We start from the raw sequence: 26,604 nt of genomic DNA on the forward strand, positions 1-26,604 counted from the left end.
ATACCATCAATAGCAGAAAGTATCAATAAATTGGGTTATACAATGGAACATAATACTGAACAAAACAATTAAGTGGTAGAAGAATACATGCAAAATTATTAGATTTATATAAGTAAAAGAACATTCAAAACTAAACATGTACATTACCTATAGGAAAGGATTTACAAGAAGAAACCTTTTGAGGGCTAGGCTCTTATAAGGTGACTTGTAGAGTATTAGTTCACAGATTCACAGACTCAGAGTATTGGAGTTTGTGAAAGATACAGGAGATACATTACGGTTCAGCCACAAGGAATCCCTCCTCAACCCACATAAACTTTCTCTAAGCAGATGCTATGTAGTCACCTCTAGCATGCCTCATGAGATAAGGTTCTTGCCATCACATTAGGCTGCTCATTTCACTTTTGGTCCATTTTTAATTAGCAAAATGTTGATTCTCAAGTTGACTCAATTTAGACTTCACTATAACCTGCATTTCTTCTTTGGCCATCTAGATTTATGCAGAATACTTCCCCATGTGACTGTGTTTTCAGCACTTAAAAACAGTTATCCTTTCTTCCTAAATCTGTCCATGAAATATTATCAATTATTTTAAATACATTTTATGCTTCCTCAACTTGCTCAAGTATATTAAAGTCTTTTCTGAAGCAAGGCACCCCAAAATGAACACGATACCCACATGGCATCTAAATATTTCACATCCCTGCCTTTGCCACGACCTCAATAACTAAAACACATCTTAATATTCACATTTAGTGCTTCAAGACTCTCCTTATTTATGATAACCTCTTATAATCAGGTGTTTTGTTTTGTTTTTATGTAAGTAGTAGACAAGCTTTCTCTTTAACAGTAACATTGTAAGCTTGGTCCCATAAAGGAGTTGCAAGAATAACTTTAAGTACATTTGTATTTCAACTGTTCTAAAGATAGCTTTTAGATTAACACGAAAAACTCATAAGGTCAAAAGGCAACATCTGATTGTAAGAATAAAATGACCTGTTTCTCATGTTAAATTTACTGAGAGTTAATCAATGTGAAAATGCATTCAATTCCTTCACACTCTCAGGTAGTGTTTTGAATGCCATCTGATATGGAAAGGCTCATCTTTAACATTCAATTTTATATAAAATCCCTCTTTGAATGTCAGTGTTCATTACATCATTTAATTGTATAAAGACAGTAAAACACGTTTGGGGAGGGAAAATAGAACTTGTAGTTTGAAGTGGTATAACTTTACTGTTGATGGTGGTTAGCATGATTCATGTCCACCCTGAATAACAAATAGTGTTGAACATCAGCATAACAGGCAGACCACATTGTATCAACCAACTTACTGGAAAAGGAAGCAAATCTTTATAAGTGAAGTCTCAGTTCAATACCAATAGAAATGAGAGTCTAGTCTTTTGAGAATCGATGTGAATAATCACATAACACTTAGAGTTAGTATACAAATGATCCGTTAAAAGAGTCATTTGTGTAATAACTTGAAAGAATTGTTCCTTCTTTAAAAAATAAAATAAAAATGAAACCAGTGAGAAAAACAAAATCAATGCTATTGATTGTAGATAGAAAATAGGGCCTCCAAGGTACATGGTGGAGTTTAATTCTAAACAATAAGGACACAGAGGTGGACCAAGAATTAAGCCAAATCATAGCCATTCTTTCAATAAGAAAAAAGGAACTAATAAGAGAAGAGGAATGGATGCCAGATGATCTACAGAGAGGTAAGAAGTTTAACATTCAAAGGATGCAGAGGCCTAAGAAGTACTTAGAGGAAATATCTTGAATTTTTTTATTTTTGAACTATTGCTGTTCAAGTTTTATTTCTTGCAAATAGATCATTTTTTAATCTCATGGTTTAAAGCTATGCATCTTTTATGAGCTCCTCAAGCTGGAGTACACATAATAAACATGTAACAACAGTACTTCTAATCAGTACTTCAAAAGTTAGCACCACATAGTCCTTAGGCATGGGGACTCCATGGCCAAGATGCATATTTCAACATACTGATTGCCTAGTCTTGGCCAAGTTATTAACTTCTCCAGGCATCAGTTTCCCATTTATTAACATGTAGATAACAGAATGCCTATCTCTTAAGGTCATTATGAGAATTAAAATTTTAAGACCTAGAAAGTGACTAAACAGTACCTGGCATATGAGTAACTAACAAAAGTTATTATCATTAATAAGCACCTCATGAAAAAAATTGGCAAGTTCTAGTATTCTATAGGATTGTAGGATGACTACAGATAATGATACTATATTATATACTTCCAAACAGCTACAAGGAGGATACTGAATGTTCCTAACACAAAGAAAATGAAAAATGTTTGAGATGATGGATATGCTAATTACCCTGATGTGGTCACTGTACATTCCATGTATCAAAACATCACCATGTCTACATGACTATTTACAACTATTGTACATCAATTAAATGAATAAAACAAAACAAGTTAATTTAAATTAAATAAAATTCAAAATGCAAAAAGAGAATTGATGATTTAATCAAAAAGTTTACCTTAAAATAACCAATAGTCAAAGGACACTAAAATGACACTTGCCATTTCAAAAATTAAAATGAAATTTATCTGCTTCCACTATGAAACATCACATAATATGAACAAAACCAATGTCTCTAAGCAAATCAATCACTATAATAGGTATAAATTAGACATTTTCAATACTAGAATATTAGGTAAAATTCACCCCCAAATAACACATCAGCAATTATAAATCACTAAGTCAGAGTCTGTTTTATTTTGAATGAATGTAGACTGAAGTTTATAACAAAAAAGGAAAACAAGAATATAAGGGTATTAACACACGCTACCTCATAATTAAGGCCAACGTCTATCTGTTTAAGAAAATAAACTGTATCCAAATATTCTGTGAGACTCACTAAAATATATTAACATAATTAAAACATAAAATGAGCTTTAAGCAATATAATCTACTTACACTACTGCCTTAAAAAGTTAATTCCAAAACAACATTGATCAAAACTTGAAATTGAAACTTCTAGGTAGCACTTTTAAGTATCTGAACTCATCTTGCTTGAAAATACATGATAATGTATGCATACTACACCCAGATGACTCTTTCCCAGTCATCCTAATTAATAAAGTCTTACCATATGAGTATTCTCTTTGTTAAAACCGTAAGAACCTTTGGCATTTAGGTATGCAATAATACTTGGAACACTGTCCGGGATGAAAACAAAAAAATTTGTAAGGCACATCATTTTATGAAGACCACTTAATTTCACTAAAGAGAGACAGGAAGACTTGGACTGATTTTCCACATAAACTCCCTGTGTGTTTTGCTGAACATGTTGATAGTAAGCAAGTTTGTGGAAGATCCTTTACAGCCTATTCATTCATTGTTTCCATGGTATACTCTTTATAAATATTAATGTTCACATATAACAAAGAATCTATATCAAAAACACTGCTACCGAAATTTTGAGAAGATTGAACTAATTATGCAATGAAACATTTCCTCAATTAAAACTTTTTAAAATTTAAATGATCGTTTTTAAATTTTAAATTATTTTGACATAAGGCTATTAGCACAAGATCTGCTAAAGTTACACTGAGCTGGCTAGAATTACCATTTAGGGAAAGATCGGCATCAGGTTATAAAATTGTAGTCATTTTATTGAGTTTAACTGAAGGCAATCAACAACATTGCAAAAGCTGTGACTCTGAAGGCAATCAACATCATTGCAAAAGCTGTGACTCTGAATATTGATACATTATTTAGAACTCTGTTTTTAAAAGGATAATTAAGATAACGTGCTGTTTAGTCAATCCAGCAATAAAAGGAAGATAAAGAAAATGTATTAAAATTATCATGAAGCAATGGGGAAAATATTAGTATACTTACCTGGGGAAGCAATTTCGTCTATCATGAGTATTTCTATCTTATTTTGTTACACTGGTGTGTGTGTGTGTGTGTGTGTGTGTGTGTGTGTGTGTGTGTGCGCATCAAACATCTTTGTTTGCTTCCCTCTCTTATCTCCTTATCATGTAGTATAAGATGTATTGACTTTATATCATAGTATTTAAGTGTTGTTAACTTCACATCATAGTATTTAAGCTATGGCATAGCAAGGAGATGAATAAACATCACCCAAGAACTTTGTGTCTTCTTTTGGGGAAAGGGTTAGTAAATTTGCAGTTGCACACAGGGTTGTTGAATCATGTTAGGTGGAAGTATGACTTTGTTCTTGTCTTTATTTGAAAATTAAATGTGGTTTAAGAAGATATGTACGGGTGCCAAGTTGACAAGGGGTCGATTGACTTGTGATGTTCAATTTTACATGTCAACTTGGATAGGTCACAATACCAGAAAGTTGCTCAAACATTATTCTACTGTAGACGTTTTGGTGAAGATACTCTTTAGTAACATCTAAATGAATAGACATTGAGTAAAGCTGATCACCCTCCAATAATGTGGGCAAGCCTCATCCAATCAGTTGAATAGAAAAAAGTCCCACTTTTCCCCTAGGAAGAGGAAATTCTATCAGTAGATGGCTTTCAGACTCGAATTGTAGCATCTCTGACCAATGGGCCTTACCCTATAGATTTTGGACTTGCCAGCCTCCACAATCACATAAACCAATTCCTTAAAATAAATCTCCTTCTCACTGTATATATACACGCACATCCTGCTTGTCCTGCTTTTCTGGAGACCGCTGACTAATACACAGCCTGATAGTTAACAGTTTGAGCTATGAATCCAAATAGCCTGGGTATCAATCCTGACTCTACTACAAACTAGTTGGGAGACCTGGGCAAATTACTTAACCACATTAAGCCTCAGACTCCTCATCTACAAAATGGAATAATAAATATTAGCCTTTACCTGGCAGAATTGAGGTTTAAATAAATTTTATATATAAAAAATATTAGGAAAAGCATGCTCTGTGTGTTGGGCATTTTCTAAACATTAACAAATATTAACTATTATTCCCAAGCTTCTTCCAATATAGCTAGAAAACTTTCAGTTAGGCTTAGTAAGAAGGGACAACATGAATAAATTTTAGAAATGATTTCCATGGTTGTTTGGGAATCTATTTTTGTAAGAAATATTTAAGATGAAGGAACATTGAATCCACAGGTGTTCAAAATTGTGGTTTCTTGAATGAAATAGCAATAATTAGCATTTGAAAACAGATGAAGCAAAAGTATACTTTCCTTTATAGAATACCTGTTTTATTAAAAGGTGCTGACCAATATAATATCTGAAAAATAATATCATATGAAGCTACTGATATAATCTCAGAAGTGCTTTAAACGTGGTTTCTAATTGTTAGTAGTTCTTAAGATATTGCCTCTATCTTTATAGTCTATACTTGACCTCTATATATTTTTGTCACTTTTCCATCCTTTCTGCTCACTATCCACATATAGCCTTGTCCTATAATTTCATCTCTTTTATTTGCAATTCTCTGCCAAGTGTACATTATGTGTATTTTTATTGCATTTTGTCACCAGAAGAAAGTCTAAATGAATATTTATTTATTATTCTAAATGAATAATATTTTTGGCCTTGGAAGAATTTTATATTGTTGACATAGAGGGTGAAAACTATAAGGGAAAAAATGATAGAAGTTACTACTTAAAAACTGAATGCCTAACATATATCCAAAAAGATGACAAAGAATAAATAAAAGATGCCTGCTGAGAAGAAAGAATATTTCTTATATACTGTCAATATTTTAATAGAAATAATAATACTTATTATTATGTTGTGGTGTTCTATACTTTACATTAAACATTCATACAAATTATCTCATTTTATACCAATCCTATAAAAAGGCAGAATGCAGGATTTTTCATCTGTTGGCTCTAATGACATTTTGAGCCAGATAAATCTTTGTTCTGGGCAGCTACCCTTTTGGGCAGTATGCCTGGCCTTTACCCACTAGAAAGTCAGCAGTCCCCCAAATATCACCCCCTTTGTGACAACCAAAAATGTCTCCAGATATCACCAAATGTCTCCTGGGAGACAGAATCATCGCCAGTTGAAAACCACTGGCAGAAAGAAAGAATATCTTCTTTTTTCACAAATTGGTTAGGTGAAACAGAGAAATTAAGTGACTTGCCCAAATACACCGTTTCTCTGAATGACCTATAAGTTTGATAATTATAGGACACTATCACACAAATGTTTTGGATAAAACATTAATCACCACCTAAGAAACTGGTTTTCACATGTTACCGTCTTACATTACAGGTATTTCTGAACTCACTGTCTTCCAAGCTGATTCAGTCATTATCTCAAGCTACTTTCTTCCCACAAAAGAAAAACATGTTATTATAGATTTCAAGTCAGAAATAAGTATTATGAAAAATTAGCTAGGTATAAAACATATTTACACAGTGGGTGCCTCAGTTTTTTTTTCAAAACATTTCCTCTATTAGTCTTTACAGGATGTATGAAACAAGCTATCATTCCTATTAATTAGGCAGGTAATATGCCATCCAATCTTTATTATCTGCCTCTGTCATACACATGAAAAACATTTTCTTTTTACAGAAGCAGGAAAACTAGTCACATATTAAAAGTTAAGGGTACAGTTGAAGATGCTTAAATTATTGGACCAAAAATACTTCCAGTGATCTTGAGCTTCTACTGAAGCTTTGTATGTTAGCTCAGTGACCTGACTGCATGCAGAATATTCAGTGTAATAAACTACCTTTCTTTTTTCACATTTTTAACTTTTCCATGTCTGACAAAATAGTGGATTCTCATATTAATATTCTAAACACAAACACTTCACATAATTAGTTAATGACTGTATCTAAGTAGTATTTCAACTTTTTTCAAACTAATTTCTCAATAAAAGAAGGAAAAATTGAATTTTCCATGTAATGCATTGCCATCTGTGTGCAGCTGATAAGATGAAAAGGGAATATTTGAATGTCAGAGGATTGGAGTTACAAACCATACCTTCCATGACATACACCAGTGACCCCACATCTCCTTCTTTGATGATGCAACTGTCCTTGCCATACTCCACCGGGTACATACAATCCACGATCTCCTGGATCTGTGACAGCTCCAAGTTCTTCATAAAGTCATTATCAAGGATAGCTTCCTTTATAAGATCCTTGGACCTATGGCAAGAGAGGGAAGATTTACTGGCACATCTGACAAGCTCTTTCATAGTTTGTGAGGTTTAGCAGAGCCATACAGTGCTCTGGCACACCACAAATGTATTTTCTTGTTAGGAATCCAATAATTTTCTGGAAGACTGGAGAACAAAGTAGTTCCATGGCAGCAAAAAAGGGCACTAAGAATTTTTTAAAGTACTCTATCATTTAATGAATAAGTGACCTACCAACCAACCAACAAATAAAATCAAACAAGTTCATTTTGCTTTAGACTTTTTCTTGATCACAAAGATTGCCAGAAAACCAATGGATACATACTTTAAATTAAAGTTTGTAATTTAGTTTAAGAATAAATATGAATAAAATTTTAAAACTCCAGAGCAAATGCTATTACTACTGTTATATTTGTAAAAGAACATCAGGAATGTATTGCCCTATACACAATTACAGAAAAAAATGTTTACTTATTTTTTATGTGCCTCTTCTGCTAGACTTTATGCTCCACATAGGCAGAGATCATTTTAAAATTGTTTTTTTTTACTGTATGCCCAGTGTCTACTAAGATGACAGTCATTTATAAACAGTATTTAAAAAAACACCAACCCAATAGCTTTATGTGTGAAGACTGGTGAATATAATGTTACTTTCAGTAAATGGTGGGAGATAATACTGCTCAAGTAATATTTTGGATTAAAAAAGATAAGACTTGGACTCCTACTTAGCTGTTTGAAACAACTGGTAGAAATGCAACAGTTCTTTATACATGTCCCATGCTTTTATAGAGAATATTTCTTTCCTCAAGCGGCTTAGACTGAGGTAACCAGGCAAATAAACTCTATCGAACAAGATGTTTGAAGTGCAACACGTTTTAGGTATGGGATTCAATACAGGTAGTCAGTAGGAAACATATTCATAAATTTTGTAATTGGAATTCAGCAGTTAATGAGAAATATTTAGCAGAACTTAAAACATTGGGATATTTATTTGCTCAGATAAGAAGTTCCAAATGACTTTCTAAGAATGCAAAAATCAAAGTGGAAGAGACATTAAGAAATGTTTTATCAGGAGGACAATCAGAGCACTATCAGAGAAGTCAGAAGCCAGATACGATGAAAGCAAAGACCTTAGCAATCCAGAGAGGAGACAGCACATTTGGAAAGTCATATTAAAAGTCTTAATTTTAAAAAAATTAAACACAAACTGACCTTTGTCCTCACTTGCTTAGCAAGTGGCTTCCAGGGAAATGACCTGCAGTAGTGAATACTGACTAAAGCATTAGTCTTCTCTCCCAATTTCTGGGAGGCTTTTCATCTAGACCTCAGTCTAACTAGCCTAGCCTTCACCATTATGTTTCGTAATAATTCAGTTTTAAGTAGTGCAAAGATACACATAAAAATAAAAACAATTGAAATTTCATTAATATGAAGAATAATCCTAGAATGGAATGTTATGCTACCATTAAAATTATGTTTATGAGGAGTGTTAATGGCATGGAGGAAATTCTTCTATTATTTTTAAGTGAAAATGCAGGATACAAAATTTGCAGGATACAAAAGGATTTTAGAGTAAGAATGTATGTGCCTATTAAAATGTAAAAAAAAAAAAACACACACACACACAAAACAAAACATAGGTTTTGAAGAGGCATATATTTGTGTTTCAATCCTAGCCCTGACACCTCAAAAATTTTGAGTGGGTTGTCTTACTTTTTTTCTGAATTTCCATGTTATCATCTACAAAACGATATTTTTAAAATACCAGCTTAATAGGTTTATATGTGAAGATCAAGGAATAAAATGTTACTTTCAGTAAATGATAGGGGATAAAGGTTGTAGCAGTATTAATTGTAGTATTATCTTCACCCGTCCTTATAATTACCTTCACCACTCTTGGTCTGAAGAATAGCAGTGGCACCTTCATACCACTTCTTCATATTGACTCCTGAAATCTACTGTTCTGGGATTATTTTTCCAAGAATCTGGGCTTATTTGGTACTCAGGAAATTAATATTGGTCAAATTGTATTACATTTTCTCTTTCCTAATTTTTTTTTTTTTTTTTTTTTTTTTTTTTTTTGGTCAGAGAGTGAGGCCATTTGATGGGATCATAGTTTCTTGCACAATAAAAACTAATCAAGAACCACAACTTATTCAGCTACACACAGATGGTATATTATCCTTTGTGAAGTATTAAGAGTGGCCTATAAAGATTTAAGTCCTAGAAATGCAGTAAGATTAAAAATGAAGCCCTCTTCCAAGAACATAGTTATAATTAGTACCATCCAAATATGACTGAAGTCGCTTTCTCCCCTCTCATAAATAGGATTATTAACCTGTTTGATGAAGATATTACAAAAGATTAAACAATGATCTCTAACACAATTCCTTAGAATTATCCAAACTTTTCAACTGTTTATCACTGACTGTAGAGTGTGGGATGGGAAGGATGGGATTTCAGGATGTTTTTGTTTCTCAAATTGTATTTTGGATGGAGGACATTTAATTTCAGGTCTCTGAAGAAACAAACTGGAAACTTCCATATAGGCTGTTGTGTCACTTTAAAGGAAACTAATCAATATAGGACCATATCTTACTATTTATACCTTCATACAGGTATTGCCAAATAGCATTGTTTCTGAATTGTCACAAATAATTTGTCTCTACTCTCATAGCAAGATAGATATCTTGTGCTTCTGTGTAGTGCAACCCCAAAAATGTTCTTGTCAGAGAATAATACTCAAAACCCTGACTTTTCATGTAATTTTAAGTCCTTTCCTACTGAGAACTGAAAACCTTAGGTCAACTCTCATTAGTCTTTACTTTCTCTGACATTATAGACTATAATTAATCAGGGCCTCCATCTCACTCTTCTTTGAATCCTTTTCTTTCCCCAAAGAAATGGTCTAAGACACTCACTGTAACTAAGATATAATGCATATAAAAATCAGTGAGTTGAGCTATGTTATTAGTATGGGAGTTGGGGAAAGCTGATATCACAAGTTACAGAAGGTAGCCATCTGCTTAACCCAGAGTATATATTTTTACAATATTTTGAAATAATTCAGCAGCCTGACCTGGGAGGTATAAGAAGCAACCACAAGATCATGATTTTTTTTTAATCTTTACTATCTGCCTTTGTGTATAAATAATTTATTTTTTAAAATCTTTTTCTTTCATGCCCAAAAGGTGTGGCTTTTTAAATCTAAACACCCATAAACGTGACTTGACTAATTTGAGCTAGCCCTATTTCTTTGTCATCATTGGATTGTCAGCCTCTGAAATATTAGCTATATATAAAATGATATGCCGGTATGCTGGCTGTCTGGCTGGGTTGGAGAAAAGCGGGGGAAGCTATGGTATGTAGCATTTGCCAATTTCCATGGTGTAAATACTCCCACCATGGCCAATTTCAAGCTTTCATGCAAAATCAACCTGTTTGCAAAGTTCCTGGAAATTAACAAGCAGATCTTACATGAGCCAGTGCAAGTTGGCTCCAGCACAATACTGGATATAGAGTATTTTTCTAACACCCTAAGAATTTAGTGTAACTTAATTTATAAATTCTGAAACCAACATGATAATCCTTTCTTTCCTTAAAAAATCTCATGAGGTGGTATAATATCCCCAGATAATTTAATGCCAGGATTAGTAATAGTTCTTCCAAACGTTCAATGTTAGAAAAATAAATTGGAAAATTCATTTCCCCATTTACTTATTACAGAAAAAATTTCTGAATATAAAGAAAAAATAATTGATAGAAATTGTCTTTCTACACAATCTTAGTTAAAAATGGACAATTTTAGAGTATAGGAAAACATATACCTACTTTTCAAATAAGGGAGCCAGCACTATTCACTGTTAATAAACAGTCCCCCACTAGTTTTTCTTAAGCTAATAAAAGGATATTCTACATAATGGTTACCATACAGTAGGCTAGCAATATGTAAGTGGCAGTAGGGTTATTTCAAGGAGTAGGGAAGGCTAGTTCAGATTAAGTGGTCAGGAAGGCCTCTCTGAAATAAAGAGTATACGACAATGAGATCCAACTATTGTTTTCTCTTTTGCGATGATGATGAGGAAAATCATTCTAAGTAGAAGTAAAAACAAGGACAAAGGTATAGAGTTTGGAATGACCTTGATACATTCAAGGATCAGAAAGTAGACCTGTATGGTTGAAGCATACAGTGAGAAAGAAGGAATGGGATGGGAGAATAAGATCATTGAGGTAGGCAGGGGATGGGTGTCATAGGACCTTGAAGACTACAATAAAGAGTTTTATTTTATTCCAAACACCAGTGAAGGACTATAAAAAGGGGTTTGATTTATAGACAATATAACAGACATAAAGAATAAATGATGTAAATTTGCTTTAAAATGTCACTGAAGTTGTGGAGGTTTTCTGTTGTGGATTTCATCAATTAATGAATACCAAAAGCAAAATTGATTATCATATTAATAAGTGAGTTTTATAATTGAAACTCTTGGGAACCACTGTCTCATAAAGCTTACATTTATTTGGACTTTAAATCACTTACTCTCAGGCAACTCTTACGTATTAGGAGAGAATGAAGTCTCATCTCAATTTCAAAAACTATCTCCAGAGGCCTGAAGTGTGCCCACTCTCTACTTTCACTTATGTTTTAGAACAGTTTCCCCCTCAGTCAGGTCACAGGAAATCTCTTCGATTAAAAAAGACTTCCAGGCACTTTAAAAGACATAGTCAAAGCTATTAAGTTATTGCTAAGAATGGAAATCAGCTAAAGCGATTTGAAAAAGTAGCACAAAACTTCTATAATATAAATTTGTGACCAAAAACATCACTCACTAAAGTTCTTTTGCACTGAATGGTCAACTTTGGGATCAAATGTCAGAAGAAGCAATAAACGATTTTCACGGTCACCTTGGCCTACAGTATTGTCTGTCCATTTGGGAACTCAGACATCCAAGTCTTCATTGAGGACATAATGACAGTCCATAGCTCTTTCACACAAACATACTCCTTGCAGAGCCTCTTAAAAGTTGCTAATTCCAAGTTATTGCAAAAGGACAACTCCATCCATCTATTGTGAAATATTTGATTAATATCTACAAGCAAGAAAAATGGTAGTCCTGTTGCTGTCACAATTGTTAAGATTCTGCCCAAACCATGGATCCTATTTCTTGCCTAATAGCTTTTCTGAATGAACTCCATAGATACAAGCTGGTTAAGAGCTAAGAACTATCAACCAGCCCACATAAAGATAAAATTTAATCCTGCAAAGTTATTGGCCAATTTAGATATTCCCTCAAAACTACAAACCAGTTTTCAACAAGGTTCAGACTGTATTTTCACATCAACCAACTCTGCTATAGCTATCCCAATCTTATGACAAAAATAGTCGTGAGGAAATCAAAACTGTTTGCCGAATTCAGACCTATAATTAGCATTTGATACAAAACAAAGGAATCACTGGGCCAAAATTAATGATAGCAACATAGTTCTTAGGTGAACAATACAATTTATCTTTTATTACATACATTGTAATATTTACCAATTGTCAATTGCCTTCTAACTTTTTTCCTGTAGTTCTAAAATAGATTATTTAGTTCCTTTTAATTAAATCATGAAATCATTATGAAATATTAATTCTCAATGATTGTGGAAAGGGAAGATAGCCCATAAAATATTTATTTGCCCAAATGTCATTCAGATGGTAACTTAATTTACCTTCTTTTTTTTCATTTTACTTTTAACTGGCATGTAGTAACTGTACATACTTATGGGATACAGAGTAATATTTTCATACATGTACATAATGTGTAATGATCAAGTCAGGGTAATTATCATATCCATCACGTTAAACATTTGTTATTTCTTTGTGTTGAGAATATTTAAAATTCTTTTAGTTTTTTTGAAAATATACCATAAATTATTGTTAACTATATTCACCCTGCAGTGCTATAGAACACTGGAACTTATTCCTCCTATGTAGCTATAATTTTTTATCCATTAACCAACTTCTCATTATCTTTCCCTCATCCCTACCCTTTGCAGCCTCTAATAACTATAATCCTGCTCTTTACTTTTATGCATTCAGTTTACATATTAGTGAGAACATGCAGTATTTATATTTCTGTGACTGACCTATTTCACTTAATACAGTGTCCTCCAGGTTCATCTATGTTGCTGCAAATGACAGGATTTCATTCTTTTTTTGGCTAAATAATATTCTGTTGGGTATATGTACCACATTTTCTTATCTGTTCATCTGTTGATGGACATTTAGATTGATTCTGTATCTTGGCTATTGTGACTAGTGCTGCAATAAATATGGGAGTACAGATATCACTTTGATATACTAATTTTATTTCCTTTGAATAAATACTCAGCAGGACTTCTAGAAACTAGACCTCTAGCTCTTACCATATACAAAACATCAACTCAAAATGAATTAAAGACCTAAATGTAAGACCCCAAACTATAAAACTACTAGAAGAAAAAGCAGGGGAACTGCTTCAGGACATTGAGTCTAGGCAAAGGTTTTAAGAATAAGACCTCAAAAGCACAGACAACAAAAACAAAAATACACAAATGGGACTATGTCAGAAAAAAAAAAAAAAAAAGGCTTCTTCATAGCAAAGGAAACAATCAGCAGAGTGAAGAAGCAACCTGAAGAATGGGAGTACATATTTTCAAGCTTCAGGTGAAGGACTAATATTCAGAAAATACAAGGAACTTAAAATAAATTAATAATAATAATAATAATTTGATTAAAACATGGGCACGTGATCTGAATAGACATATCTCAAAAGAAGACATACAAATGACCAAGTATATGATAAAATGTTCAACATCATTAATCACTAGGAAAATGCAAATCAAAACTATAATGAGCCATCATCTTAAACCAGTTAGAATGACTATTATCAAAAAGACAAAAAATAACAAAATGCTAGAGAGGATGCAGAGAAAACGGGCCACTTTTTACACTGTAGGTGAGAATGTAAATTAGTACAGCCAGGGAAAACAGTATGGAGTTTTCTCTAAAACTAAAAATACAGCTAGTGTTTTCCATTTTAACTAATACTTTCACCTCATTGTCATTGACTAGGAGCAATGCTAAGTAGATCTTGAAATCACTAGTTAGATGTTAACAGATAGGGCAGGCTTATATTAATTGAGGAAAAGGAAAATTGTTGTTCTTTTAGGTGTTCATCCACTTCCAAAACATCAATATTAAAAGTCTCTCATTCAACTATTCAAGTCATTTGGCTCTCCAGAGATGCATTTTACGAGTGAGCCTAACTAAAAATAGAGCAGTCTCCAAAAGAATCTAGATCAAACTGTTCTCCTATAAACTCCCTCTCTCATATCATGGAATTAAAACCAGGAAGTTTCACAGAAGCAACATAAAGTGCTTTGCTTGAGAATAAATAAGACTGTACACATTTCATTGTAGAATTTAAGAACTATGTGGCCTGATCTATTAAGAACTAACTCTATTTCTAAAGTTTGGATGCCCAAACTGCAAACCAGGGTAATAACTGGGGAAAAGAAAAATGTCAGATATTTATATGTCTAATTGCAATTCAATGTTTTAAAGTATTTGTTTTCTTATCTTTCAAGGCACTAAATAATTGAAATTTCTTAGAACTCATTTGTTTCCAACAAGGTCAGCATGAATATACTCTGAACAAGTTCCTCACCACCCTGGGCAACCCTATCATCAGGGCATACATTGAGTGCCATGATGTTACTGTTAGTCCTTTGAAACCCAGCAACTAATACCACCACTATGTGTTACATGTTGTAATTTCAATTACTGCAATGACTTGATTTTCAAATTGATCGTTAAAGAAATCATTTTAAAATAATTCTGTTGTTAAGATGCTTCTAGACTTAATCTCTGAGACAGATTATCATATATTTTAAATTTTAAACTAAAAATACAGTTAGTAAAAATACAGTTTGTATTCAATGGTAGAAATACAGCATGATTCTCTATCACTCCCTTGCCCCAAAGTGTATACTTTCTCTTGACTGAAAATAGTGACTTGGTTACTTTACTCAATTCACTTAATTCCAGAAATTTGGAGCCAAATTTTGCTTCATTACAATGTCCTACATGTCTCACAAAGCAGATTTTCCACTCTGACATACTCAGTTCAGTTTTACCTCCAAACATTATTTTGCATGAGGCTTTAATACATTAGACATTTAGAGTCTGCCTTAAGTGAGATGGTGTTTATATTGAGTAATTTTGAAAATAACTAAAAGTTTAAAACAAACAATCATGCTCCTAGTCATAAAACCTCTGTAGTTACCAAGCTTCGTAACGAAACTGAAAAATTAACCCAATACTGACAATAACATTAGCCATTATTTTATAATAGTAGTATTACTACTATTAACATTTATTATTACCACTATTAATAATTATTAAGTACTTATTCTGTGTTCCACAATATACAAAGAGCTTTCCCTCATTTAAGACTCATTTTTGACTCTGTAAGTTTGACATAGTAGAACTCAGAGAATTACATAAATTGTCCAACGTTGCACAATAGTAAGTGACAGGTAGAGTCAGGATTTAAAGATAAATCTGTTTGACTTCTAAGCCCACAATATTTAATTTCACTGACAATTTGAATATATTATCCCACTTATAAAAATCCAAAAGCAAATGTTCCACTCATTTATCTTTAATTTTTCAAAAGTGGGAATGTTATACTTTTGCAGAAGAATGAAATTAAACCCTTATCTCTCACCATACACAAAAATCAACTCAAAATGGATTAAAAACTTAAATGCAAGGCCAAAAACTATGAAGCTACTAGAAGAAAACATAGGGGAAATACTTCATGACACTGATCCAGGCAAGGATTTTTTTGATAAAACCTCAAAAGACAGGCAGCAAAAACAAAAATAGACAAATATGATTACATCAAAAAAGTCTTACAGTTAAGGAAACAATCAAAAGAATGAAGACACAACCTATAGAATGGAAGAAATATTTGCCACCTATACGCATGACCAGGGTTTAATACCCAAAATAAATAAGAAACTCAAATAACTTAGTAGCAAAAAACCCAAATAACCCAATTTAAAAATGGGCAAAAGAACTTAATAAACACTTGTAAACAAAAAAACATAAACATGGCCAATGAGTACATGAAAAAATGATCAGTGTCACTAATCTTCAGGAAAATGCAAATCAAAACTATGAGATCTAACCTTACACTTGTTAGAATGACTATTATCAAAAAGACAAAAGATAAGTGTTGGGGATGGTATGGAGAAAAGGGAACCCTTATACACTGTTGGTGAGAATATAAATTAGTATAGACTTTATGGAAAATAGTATGAAGATTCCTCAAAAAATTAAAAATAGAACTACCATGTTATCCCACTACTGGGTATATATCCAAAGTAAACTAAATTAGTATTTTGAAAACATATCTGCACCCCATGTTTATTGCAGCACTATTCGCAATAGCCACGCTATGGAATCAACCGAAGTGTCCATCAATGCATGAATGAATAAAGAAAATGTGTTATACAGACACAATGTAATATTACTCAATCATAAAAAAGAATTCATTTCTGCCATTTGCAACAGTATGGTTGAACCTAGAGGACATTATCTTAAGTGAAACAAGCCAGGCATAAACAGATGAATACCACACCATCTCACTCATATGTGGAACCTTAAAAAGTTGATCTCATAGAACTAGGGAGGAGGAGGGTTGTTACCAAAGGCTGGGGTAGTTAGGGAGGAAAAGGTGTTGGGAGATGTTGGTCACAGTTTACATAATTACAGTTTAATAGGGAGAATAAATTTCAAGAGATCTACTGTACAGCAAGGCAACTGTAGTTAATGTTATATTGTATTCTTGAAACATGTAAGGAGAGTGGAGGTTGTATTCTCACCATAAAAATCATAACTATGTAAAGTAATGCACTTGTTAATTAGGTAGATTTAACCATTGGACAATGCATATATATTTCAAAACATCATATTGTACATGATAAAAGCATATGATGTTATCTGTCAATTAAAAAACAATTTTAGAAGAATGTTATCCTTGGATAATATGACTTTTATCTGCAGAGAGCATTTCATGCTTTCAAAACATTTCTACATCTAACGTTTCATTCTATCATTGCCACAGACCTGTGCAGTAGGTAGAACCTTATTTGTCCTTATTTGACAGATAAGGAAACAAAGATATAAAGAAGTTAGATGCCTACCAAGTTCCCGTTAGAGATTAAAGTAGGACTCAGGTCCACTGACTATCAGCCTGCAATAAACACTTTTTAAACCTTCTTTTATTTGACACACATTCATATTCATTCATTCATTCATTCATAATCTCTCTTTCTCTCAATCTCTTTCTCTCTGTCTGGATCTTCCTATCTCTCTATTTCTCTCTCTGTTTCTTCTCTCTTTTTCTCATACCTTTAGCCAAATTTTTTTTTTTTTTTTTTTTTTTTTTTTTTTTGAGATGGAGTCTCACTCTGTTGCCCAGGCTGGAGTGCAGTGGCGCGATCTCGGCTCACTGCAACCTCCAACTCCCGGGTTCACGCCATTCTCTGGCCTCAGTCTCCCGAGTAGCTGGGACTACAGGCGCCCACCAACACGCCCGGCTAATTTTTTTTATATGTTTAGTAGAGACGGGGTTTCACCGTGTTAGCCAGGATGGTCTCGATTTCCTGACCTCGTGATCCACCCACCTTGGCCTCCCAAAGTGCTGGGATTACAGGTGTGAGCCACTGCGCATGGCCACTTTTGGCCATTTTAATGTTTAAACTCACCTGAATAAAGAGTCAACAAATTCACCGCAATAGTTATCAGCAGGGAATTGTGGCCATTTCACAATAATTCTGTAGTTTGAAACTTCTGTCATAGTTCATTCAGAGATTCCCTTTCTGATCTAGTTCATTCTCTACATTACAGAAGTTTGAGCAAGGTATATGGCTTTTATAGAAGGATAATCTCTAATACAGAAACACTTCTTGAATTCAGCAATGGATTCAACTTATTTTGATTTCAGTGTGTTCACATTTGTTTTCTCTTCTCTGACTTGAGCACACATCTTTCTTTCTCCTTTTCTCTCCTTCTATTCCTACATACCTTGCCTCAGATGACTCAATATGCAAATATGGAGGAGAAATGAAGCACACAAAATTTGTTATCAATTTGGATGGAGATCCGTATTTGAATTTCAAATAAAAAGGAAGCTCCCATTATAAAATATAATATTCTAAAAACTGCAAGGTGGCAGATTTTGTAATTAATGTAACTAATGACCTATAATATTTCAGAAAAAATATGATAGTTCAGAGAAGTCTGAATATAAGATACAAAACATTCATGCTTTCCAAATAAGTACTTTACAGTAGAAATTTAATATGTACAATTTGTAAACTTAAAGCATGTTAGTATAACGGTTCATACATTATAATCTGAGCTAGCTACCTTAGATTTTCACGGCATAAGACAGAAGGGGTAGGAAGAAAGGAAAGTTGAGAAAAAAGAAGATAAATCAATATGATTTTATAACTTGAATCCACTATTTATCATGTACATGTCCTTTAAAAGTTTGTCCCTTTCAGTAGTAAATAGTTAATATTTATTATTTCCAATGTAACAATTCTAGCTTCAAAATCAGCCACTTCAAGTAAATACAGCAATAGTGATTGATGGTTTTAAAACACAACTATAATTATCCACAAAGTGATTTAAAGAGTGACCTAGAGTTGCTACTGACATAAGTACAGTATTTATGGAAGTAAGCGCTATCCACAATCTGGAAAAACACTCCTAAAAATGTATCCTTTGTGAAAATAAGGTCACAACAATCACTGACAGGACAAAAAGAAACAGAGAAGCAATAAAGAAGTTTAGGCAGGCCCTGAAGCCAAGGAGGTTGAGTATAAAAAGTAAATGCAAAAGACATGGGGTTCAGAGCACTAAGCATGCTTGAACTGCAGATGACTAGGCAGGCACATGATGTAACCCTGTGTGAAGGCCTCCAGCTAGTTAAAGGAGGATGCTGAGATCTTTTTCAGGCTGAGATTCCAGAAATCAAGGACAGGGTATAGAGGGATGAGTGTTGATCCCTGAGGTTGTGGGACACTGAGCAAAACTGTGGTCTAGAGAAAAACAGCTTAAAGAATTAATCCAAATGGAGTTCAAGCAAACAAATGAAAACTAAGCCCAAGATATAAGCTCTTCAACCTAAGGGTGCTGGATGGAACGAAAGAATTCAGAGGGCAGACAGAAGGCAGCACTTCCAGAATATTTCTGGGGCAGCGGTTCTCAGGACTTCAGGGGACTCTTTCATGCAGTGGTTGGGTTATGACCTACCCGCAGGTGGGAATATGCTATTAGACGTGCAAGAATTGCTGGACACACACTCTGCACACAGCCATGCCACAGTCTCTAGGGTTCTTGTTCATTTCCCAGAACAAACAAAGAGAATAGAGAGAGGGATATGAAAAGGGGAGGTATTCTATGAGGACACTCTCACTTTTCTTGGCTATACAGTCTAGTACAAGGAGGGGAGCTGCACAGAAGACAGCCTTTTGAGTAGGATATTTTTATTTCAGGCATTTTTGCACGTTATCTCACCCAATCCTCCCAATGGAAACTAAGAAACAAATCAGTCATGTTAGTTAAAATAATGGTTATGCAACATTTAACTTCTACCCTAGACCCCCTCTTAACAACCACACTTCTCCGGGTGTGTCACCTTGCATTTACATAGTACTCTACTCAGACTGATCCTTACACTGTTCATTCGTTTACTCATTCAACAAGCATTTTTTGAGTACCTCATATATGACATTGCGCTAGGGATTGGGGTAAGGGGGGTAAGTGAAATAAACAGAGTATCTGTGTTCTCAGGGCTAAAATTTTAGTAGTACCTCTTGTTAATACAGAGGTAAACAAACAAATATGTTGTTAAGAGAAAGTGTTTTAAAGGTCACAGAAAGAGTGCTGAATACAGAATAAAGGGGAAGATCTATTTGGCGCGTAAAATGAAGACCTGTTTGACAATGTAGCATTTAGGCTGATATTGAAGGATCAGTGAGCCACCCCATAGAAAATCTAAGGGAAAGGCTCTCAAAGCAGAAGAAACAGAATATTTTCTGGCTCTAGTTTGGAGAAGGAAGCTGGTGAGCCAGAGCCTTTAGATCAAGAGAAAGAATAGCTACAGGTCAATTTGGAGACATAAGCAGAGTCTGTTTTAGACATGGTCTTGCAGATGGTGAGAAAGAATTGAATTCTTCGTGAAATGAAAAGCTATTAAAGGGGTAAAGCAAAGATAATGAGTGAGATGGTATAATTTATATTGCAAAAAGCATCTCTAGGATTTCAGTGAATAAACTGCAGCAATTCCAGGTGGAAGGAGAGGGGAAGGAAAACTCAGAAAGGATGCTATTGCACGATTTTCAAGTAAGACATAAGGATGGCCTAGATTAGGATGGTGACATCAGAGAGGAAGGGAAGTAAGATGAACTTGAAAGTATATTTTGCAAGTGGGCGCTATAGGACTTACTGGTAGAATGAAAGTAAGGATGGGGGAAAGGGAACAACCCTAGGTTTCCAGCTTGAGCAACTGAATAGACATTGGTTGTTTAGACCTAGACAAGTAACCGATTCTTAGAGACCAAATAAACCTAGAGGTGGGGTCAAGAGCGAGGCCCCACAAAGGAGACTGAGAAATAGCAGAGACACAAAAAGACAACCAGGGCAGTGGACATCAGGGAGGTGGTGGGAGGGAAGCATTTCAAGAAGGAATGGCTCATCCTTTGGATTTCTGCCAGAGCCATATTTTCTAGTATGATTACTTTTAAATCATTGGCCATTCTGTCTGTGAGGTCATCCAATGATTCATTAGAAATGAATACTGTGCTTTAGTCTAGCAATAATAAACACTGCTCTCCACTGTGCTAATTTTTAAAAATCATTTAAAAATGCATTTATCATGGTCTTATTGCTCAGATTACTTTAAGCATAAGGTATCATCACAGCAACTGAAACTTGCTTGAAAACAGACTTACCCAGAAAGAAAGCTAGTAAGACTTACTGCTAAGCTCTACATTTAAAAAACTATACACAAACACACACATACCATACAAAGTAAATAAATACTAAAGCCTACAAAGCTTATTGTGATAAGTTTACACAGAGAGTAGGTCATGCCACGTGTTCAAAAAATGTGGCCGGGCACGGTGGCTCATGCCTGTAATCCCAGCACTTTGGAGGCTGAGGAGCACTGATCATGGGGTCAGGAGATTGAGACCATTCTGGCCAACATGGTGAAACCCTGTCCCCACTAAAATACAAAAAATTAGCCGGGCATGGTGGTGCACACCTGTAGTCCCAGCTACTCAGGAGGCTGAAGCAGGGGAATCATTTGAACTCAGGAGGCAGAGGTTGCAGTGAGCCGAGATTATGCCACTGAACTCCATCCTGGTGACAGAACAAGACTCTGTCTCAAAAAAAAAAAAAAAAAAAAAAAAAGGCTCAATGTCCAAAAATACTGGATTCCTCCTCATTTATCAGAGCAAAATAGCAATCAACCTGAACTAAATCAAAATTAGACTGCCACATATGTAGTAAGAATTCATTAATATTTAGGAAATACACTTGTTAGCAACCTAACAGGTTAATCCATATAAGAAATTTATTGAATAGATTTGATTTTCATACCAAGTTAATGCAGATAAAAAAACACTTTGCAGAAAGACAGGCAATAGTGAACATGAAGGAGACTCAATATTAATCATATGTTGACTCATTCGACATCATATAAGCCTCATTACCCTCCCCTCCATTTATTTCCTAAGTTTAGAATTGCATTATAAATGACACCATTCAGAAAAATGACTGCACCATGAGGATCATTAAGGTTTCTGTGCTGAATATAGTGTTTTGAAATTCTAAACACCAGTAAAGCAAAGCTCCTGTTTATAGTTAATAAAATGAATACCTCATTTCACTTTTGACTCAAAGTTACCTTCATGTTTATTATTTATTCCTTATGTTCATAGATATTTTTAACCACTAAAATTAGACCTTCTTAGATACTTACATTCTTTTGAAAACATAATGAGGAGTAAATCTAAAAGTAAAAAGTAAATACTTTTAATTAATAAGCTACTTTTAGAACCACCAATGCATAACCTCCCCTCCTAGTGAAAGTCCCCAAAGTAACTTTCAGCTTATTATTATCCCCAGACACATGTCTAGCAAAATTCATATGTGTTTCTTCCCACAACATTTAATCATCAACTTTCTTTTGCATCATTCCTTTAAACAAAGCTTTATTTCAACCTTCAGTTACCTCTTACTTAAACTGGTATGACCTTTTCTCCCCATCTAATATGAAATGATTCTGAGATATTTCAGCTTGTCATTCTGAACTTGTCACTCAGCTCGTCATAGCATAAATCTACCATAAATTAACCCCCTGCCTCATTCACTCCAACTTTCAATAGGATTTGTGATGATGACTTCCAAATTCAGTAGGTCAACTCAAAATTTCTTGTCCTCTATTTCTTTACTGGCCACCTCTTTTCTTTCAAGAAAATTTATTTGACATACCTTTTGTTATACTGGCATCAGTGAGGTTTCTACATAGTCATAGCATTCAAGTCACTGTATAGAACCCTCTCACCACCCCTAAGATTCTCGGAGTACTTAGGTGTTCCAATCATTCTCAGTCCACACTAGGCATCAGAGTCAATTGGAGAGATTTTAAAAAATACAGACACCCAGGACTTATCCCGAAATTTTGATTTTAGTCAGCTTGGAGTATGACCCAGGTGTTGGTATATTTACTGTCATGTATTTAGAGCTTAAATATATGTAATTAAAATATACTTTAATTACAGGATTTTGGATTTTGTTAAACCTAAACCTTTTTGCACAATTTACTACTCCTTGCTGCCCCGCCCCCTCTGCCCCCACCGCCATAGTTTTTAAGTTCCTACTCACTTTAAGAAACAATTAATTAGGCTGGGCGTGGTGGCTCACGCATGTAATCCCAGCACTTTGGGAGGCTGAGGCAGGCGGATCACGAGGTCAGGAGATCGAGACCATCCTGGCTAACACAGTGAAATCCCATCCCCACTAAAAACACAAAAAATTAGCCAGGCATGGTGGTGGGCACCTGTAGTCCCAGTTACTTGGTAGGCTGAGGCAGGAGAATGGCGTGAAACCAGGAGGCGAGAGCACGCCACTGCACTCCAGCCTGGGCAACAGAGTGATCCATCTCAAAAAAATGAAAAAGAAAAGAAACAATTAATTAATAGTGACTAAAATGTGGCATATTCAAGTATTCTCAATCCGAAATAACATTTTGAAAGATGTAAATAATGTTGCGGAAAACATCACACTTTATCATGAAATTGAGTTTGCGACATTATAAATACTAAACTTTAAAAGAATGACACACATAGAGAACTACAAGAAACCTTCCAATTATAACTTCAGAAGAAATCAAAGAAAAGAGACAGAGCTTACTAGGACTTTGCTTATATGACATAATTTTGCTGTTTTTCCGTATCACTCCTGTCTCTTCATCTCCCTTCTTCTTCTCTCTCTCTCTTCCCCTACCCACCTCCCACACACACACTAAAAACTCTCTCTCTGTTCCTCATTGTTTCCTCTTAATCTCTTTACCAGCTCATTCTTCTTTCCAAATCACTTAATATTTTTAGTTCCCAAGGCTCTATTCTAAACTTCTTTTTTATCTTTTCATTTAACATATTCTCCTGAGATAATTTCACTGAAATTACTATCTACACGCTGAAAACTACTAAATCACACCTTAGCTTTTCCCAGAGCTCCAGGCCGAAAGCATTCTTGCCTACACAGGTACCTGGAGCTCACCGAAGTCCCAGCTGTGAAGCTCACCGAAGTCCCAGCTGAATGCATCTTCCTTTCCCAGAGAATCTGCTTCTCCTCCAGGACTTTTAACCTCAACTAGGAACATCACCACCTACCCAGTTGCTCAAAATAGAAATCCACAGGTCACCTTCAACCTTATCCCCCCTCTCACATGCCACTCACCACTCACCAAGACTCACTGATCATTTCTACCTCCTAAATATTTCTTGAGTTCATGCCACTTCTAGGTTAAAATACCTTCATCTATCAACTGGACTTTGCTTTTTAGTTTACAAACTGCTCCCCCAATGTCCACATTTAATCCTTTTCAGTTCTTTATAAACATTTTAGTAAACTTGTGAATACCAAAACCAAACAATTTTTGCATGTAAAAACTGAAAAATTCAAATAACATCTACAGCATGGTTAATAACATTGTGTCAACATAAATTTCCTGATTTTGACACCATACTATGGTGATGTACCATCTTATCATTAAGAAAAACTGGGTGAAAGGTACACAAACCTTCTCTAAACTATTCTTGCAAATTACTGTGAGTATTCAACTATTTCAAAATAAATATTATTTAGAAAAACTAACTCTGGTTATATACTGCTTTTTTCCCCACCCCTTCTTAAAACTTCTGAGCGCCCCTCAATAAGTCCATCATTCTTACGTTGACTTTTATACCCATCGGAATTCTAGTCTACTCCATGCCCCACTTTCCTACTTGGATTTGCCCTATAACTCTACTAGTCTTCTTTTTATTTCTCAAAAAGAACACTCTCTCTCGCTTTAAAAACGTCAAATAAGCTATTCTCTCTGCCTAAAACGGTTTTCCCAGATCGTTGCTTCGCATATTATCTGCTTATTTTTTCAGATAGCTGCTAAAAATCCCTTAATTGGGAAAGTTTTCCCAGACATCCTCCACTGACTCAGCCATCCCTTCAAATTAGATGAATTAACTCTTCTTTTAGGTTCTCACAGCACCTTCTACTTCTCCTTTTGTAAAAGTCATCATACTTAAACTTTTTTGTTCAATATATTCCCTCACACAAGTACTCCACAAACAACATGGACAGGAAATGAATGAATGGTGAGAAAATATTTGTTGAGTAAGTGAGTAAATAAGTTATTCAAATTGCTGCTAAAATCTCAATTTTTTATCCATTTTATCATTTTCCAAAAGAGTCTCTGGGCTGTATATACACTGGTTAATTGGGTGATATTCTACTTTTCTATGATTAACAATATTTTTACAGTAGTTTATGAACCAATATTTCAGGGTGGTGGTATGCCAAATATTATACACTCTAGGGAAAGTGGTATGCCATTCCAGATATTAAATTAAACCGTGGTGTAGTTTAGATACAACTATAATGTCATTCAAATATCTAAGAAAGGGGAAGGGGTTCAAATACAAATTTCTGTTCCAAAAATAGTTATATGCGAAGTCCACAGACTCACATTCCATTAAATCTATGATAGAAAAGGAGCTACAAAAGGTTGACATTCACTATTATTTTCTCCACTATTATTTGGCCATTTGTGCTCAACTTTCCACATCCATGGTACAGTTTACGGTAACATAAAGTACTTGGAATCCTTTTAAAGCATTTTCAGGACTACTGCATGGTATCACAATAAGTACTACATTTTTCAAAGAAGTAAAAGATATTTGAACTATAAGAGATCATCAGTTAGAGATCATCCGATTCAATCCTTGATTTTAAAAATGAGAAAGCTAATGAGAGCAGAGTTAATTGATGCTACAACCACAGTGAGAAACAGGTTGCCTGAAGTATTGACAAAACTCCCCACATTTGCAAACAGATTTTAGGAATTCCAATAATTAAACTGATGTGCAAAATTTTTCATCTGGCACATTAAATCCTTGACTCCTACTTACTGAAGTTTTTAAAAGTACAAATAATTGTTAGACCTCTACATTTGGAGGCAACAAGAATGCATTCAGATCTCTGATAATGGCAGATGTTAGAATCAATTAACACTAAAATTTTGAATTCAGTTTTGAGATCTGTAAGACTTTTAAAGATATTGAGTTCTTAAGTTTTGCTTTCTTGTAAGTTAACTTTAAATAAGATTCTAAATGAGGGAGCAGGGAGATAAAATACAGAGTTTTATTATGTCAAGATCCAGGAATAAATTAATTAGGAAGAGAAGAGACACAATGTTGTTGATTTTAGGCTTTAACAACGTACTGTCTCTGACTAGCACCTCTCCCATTTATCTTTTTAATGTATTTTTTTCACAAAATGCATACAATACATATCTATCCATTTATGCAGATTTTTTTAGTCTGTGAATTAGCGTTCATCATAATTCACGAGTGAGATTTAATATCCTCCCTTTGATATTAAAATCACGTATAAAAGCTTGTAAGGGATAAGTAAATAAAGAACTAGGCCATCTCTTTTTCATTATTAGCTGTGCTGCAGTTTTAGAAATCAAAGCTCTCCACACTCTTGTCCAGAAAGTCAGGCAGTAAATGTTTGCATGGCAGCAGCCCAGGAGAGTGGCTGCAGAAAGACCTGAGTTTGAATCTTTTTTCCTGCTATTTCCTCAATGTTTATCCA

At 34.4% G+C, this 26,604-nt stretch overlaps 1 protein-coding gene across 2 annotated transcripts in view; it reads right to left on the reverse strand.

Moving 5' to 3' along the window:
* Positions 1–26,604, reverse strand: part of PRKG1 (protein kinase cGMP-dependent 1) — a 1,334,297-nt gene that overhangs the window by 1,158,489 nt on the left and 149,204 nt on the right. For both annotated transcript variants that reach the window (XM_073019149.1, XM_073019148.1), the window contains exon 2: positions 6,962–7,128. In XM_073019149.1, coding sequence (XP_072875250.1) covers positions 6,962–7,128 — 167 coding nt within the window. The remainder of the gene's footprint in view (positions 1–6,961; positions 7,129–26,604) is intronic.

Source organism: Chlorocebus sabaeus, chromosome 9 (genome assembly GCF_047675955.1).
Source record: "Chlorocebus sabaeus isolate Y175 chromosome 9, mChlSab1.0.hap1, whole genome shotgun sequence".
In the NCBI taxonomy this organism is placed as follows: Eukaryota; Metazoa; Chordata; class Mammalia; order Primates; family Cercopithecidae; genus Chlorocebus; species Chlorocebus sabaeus.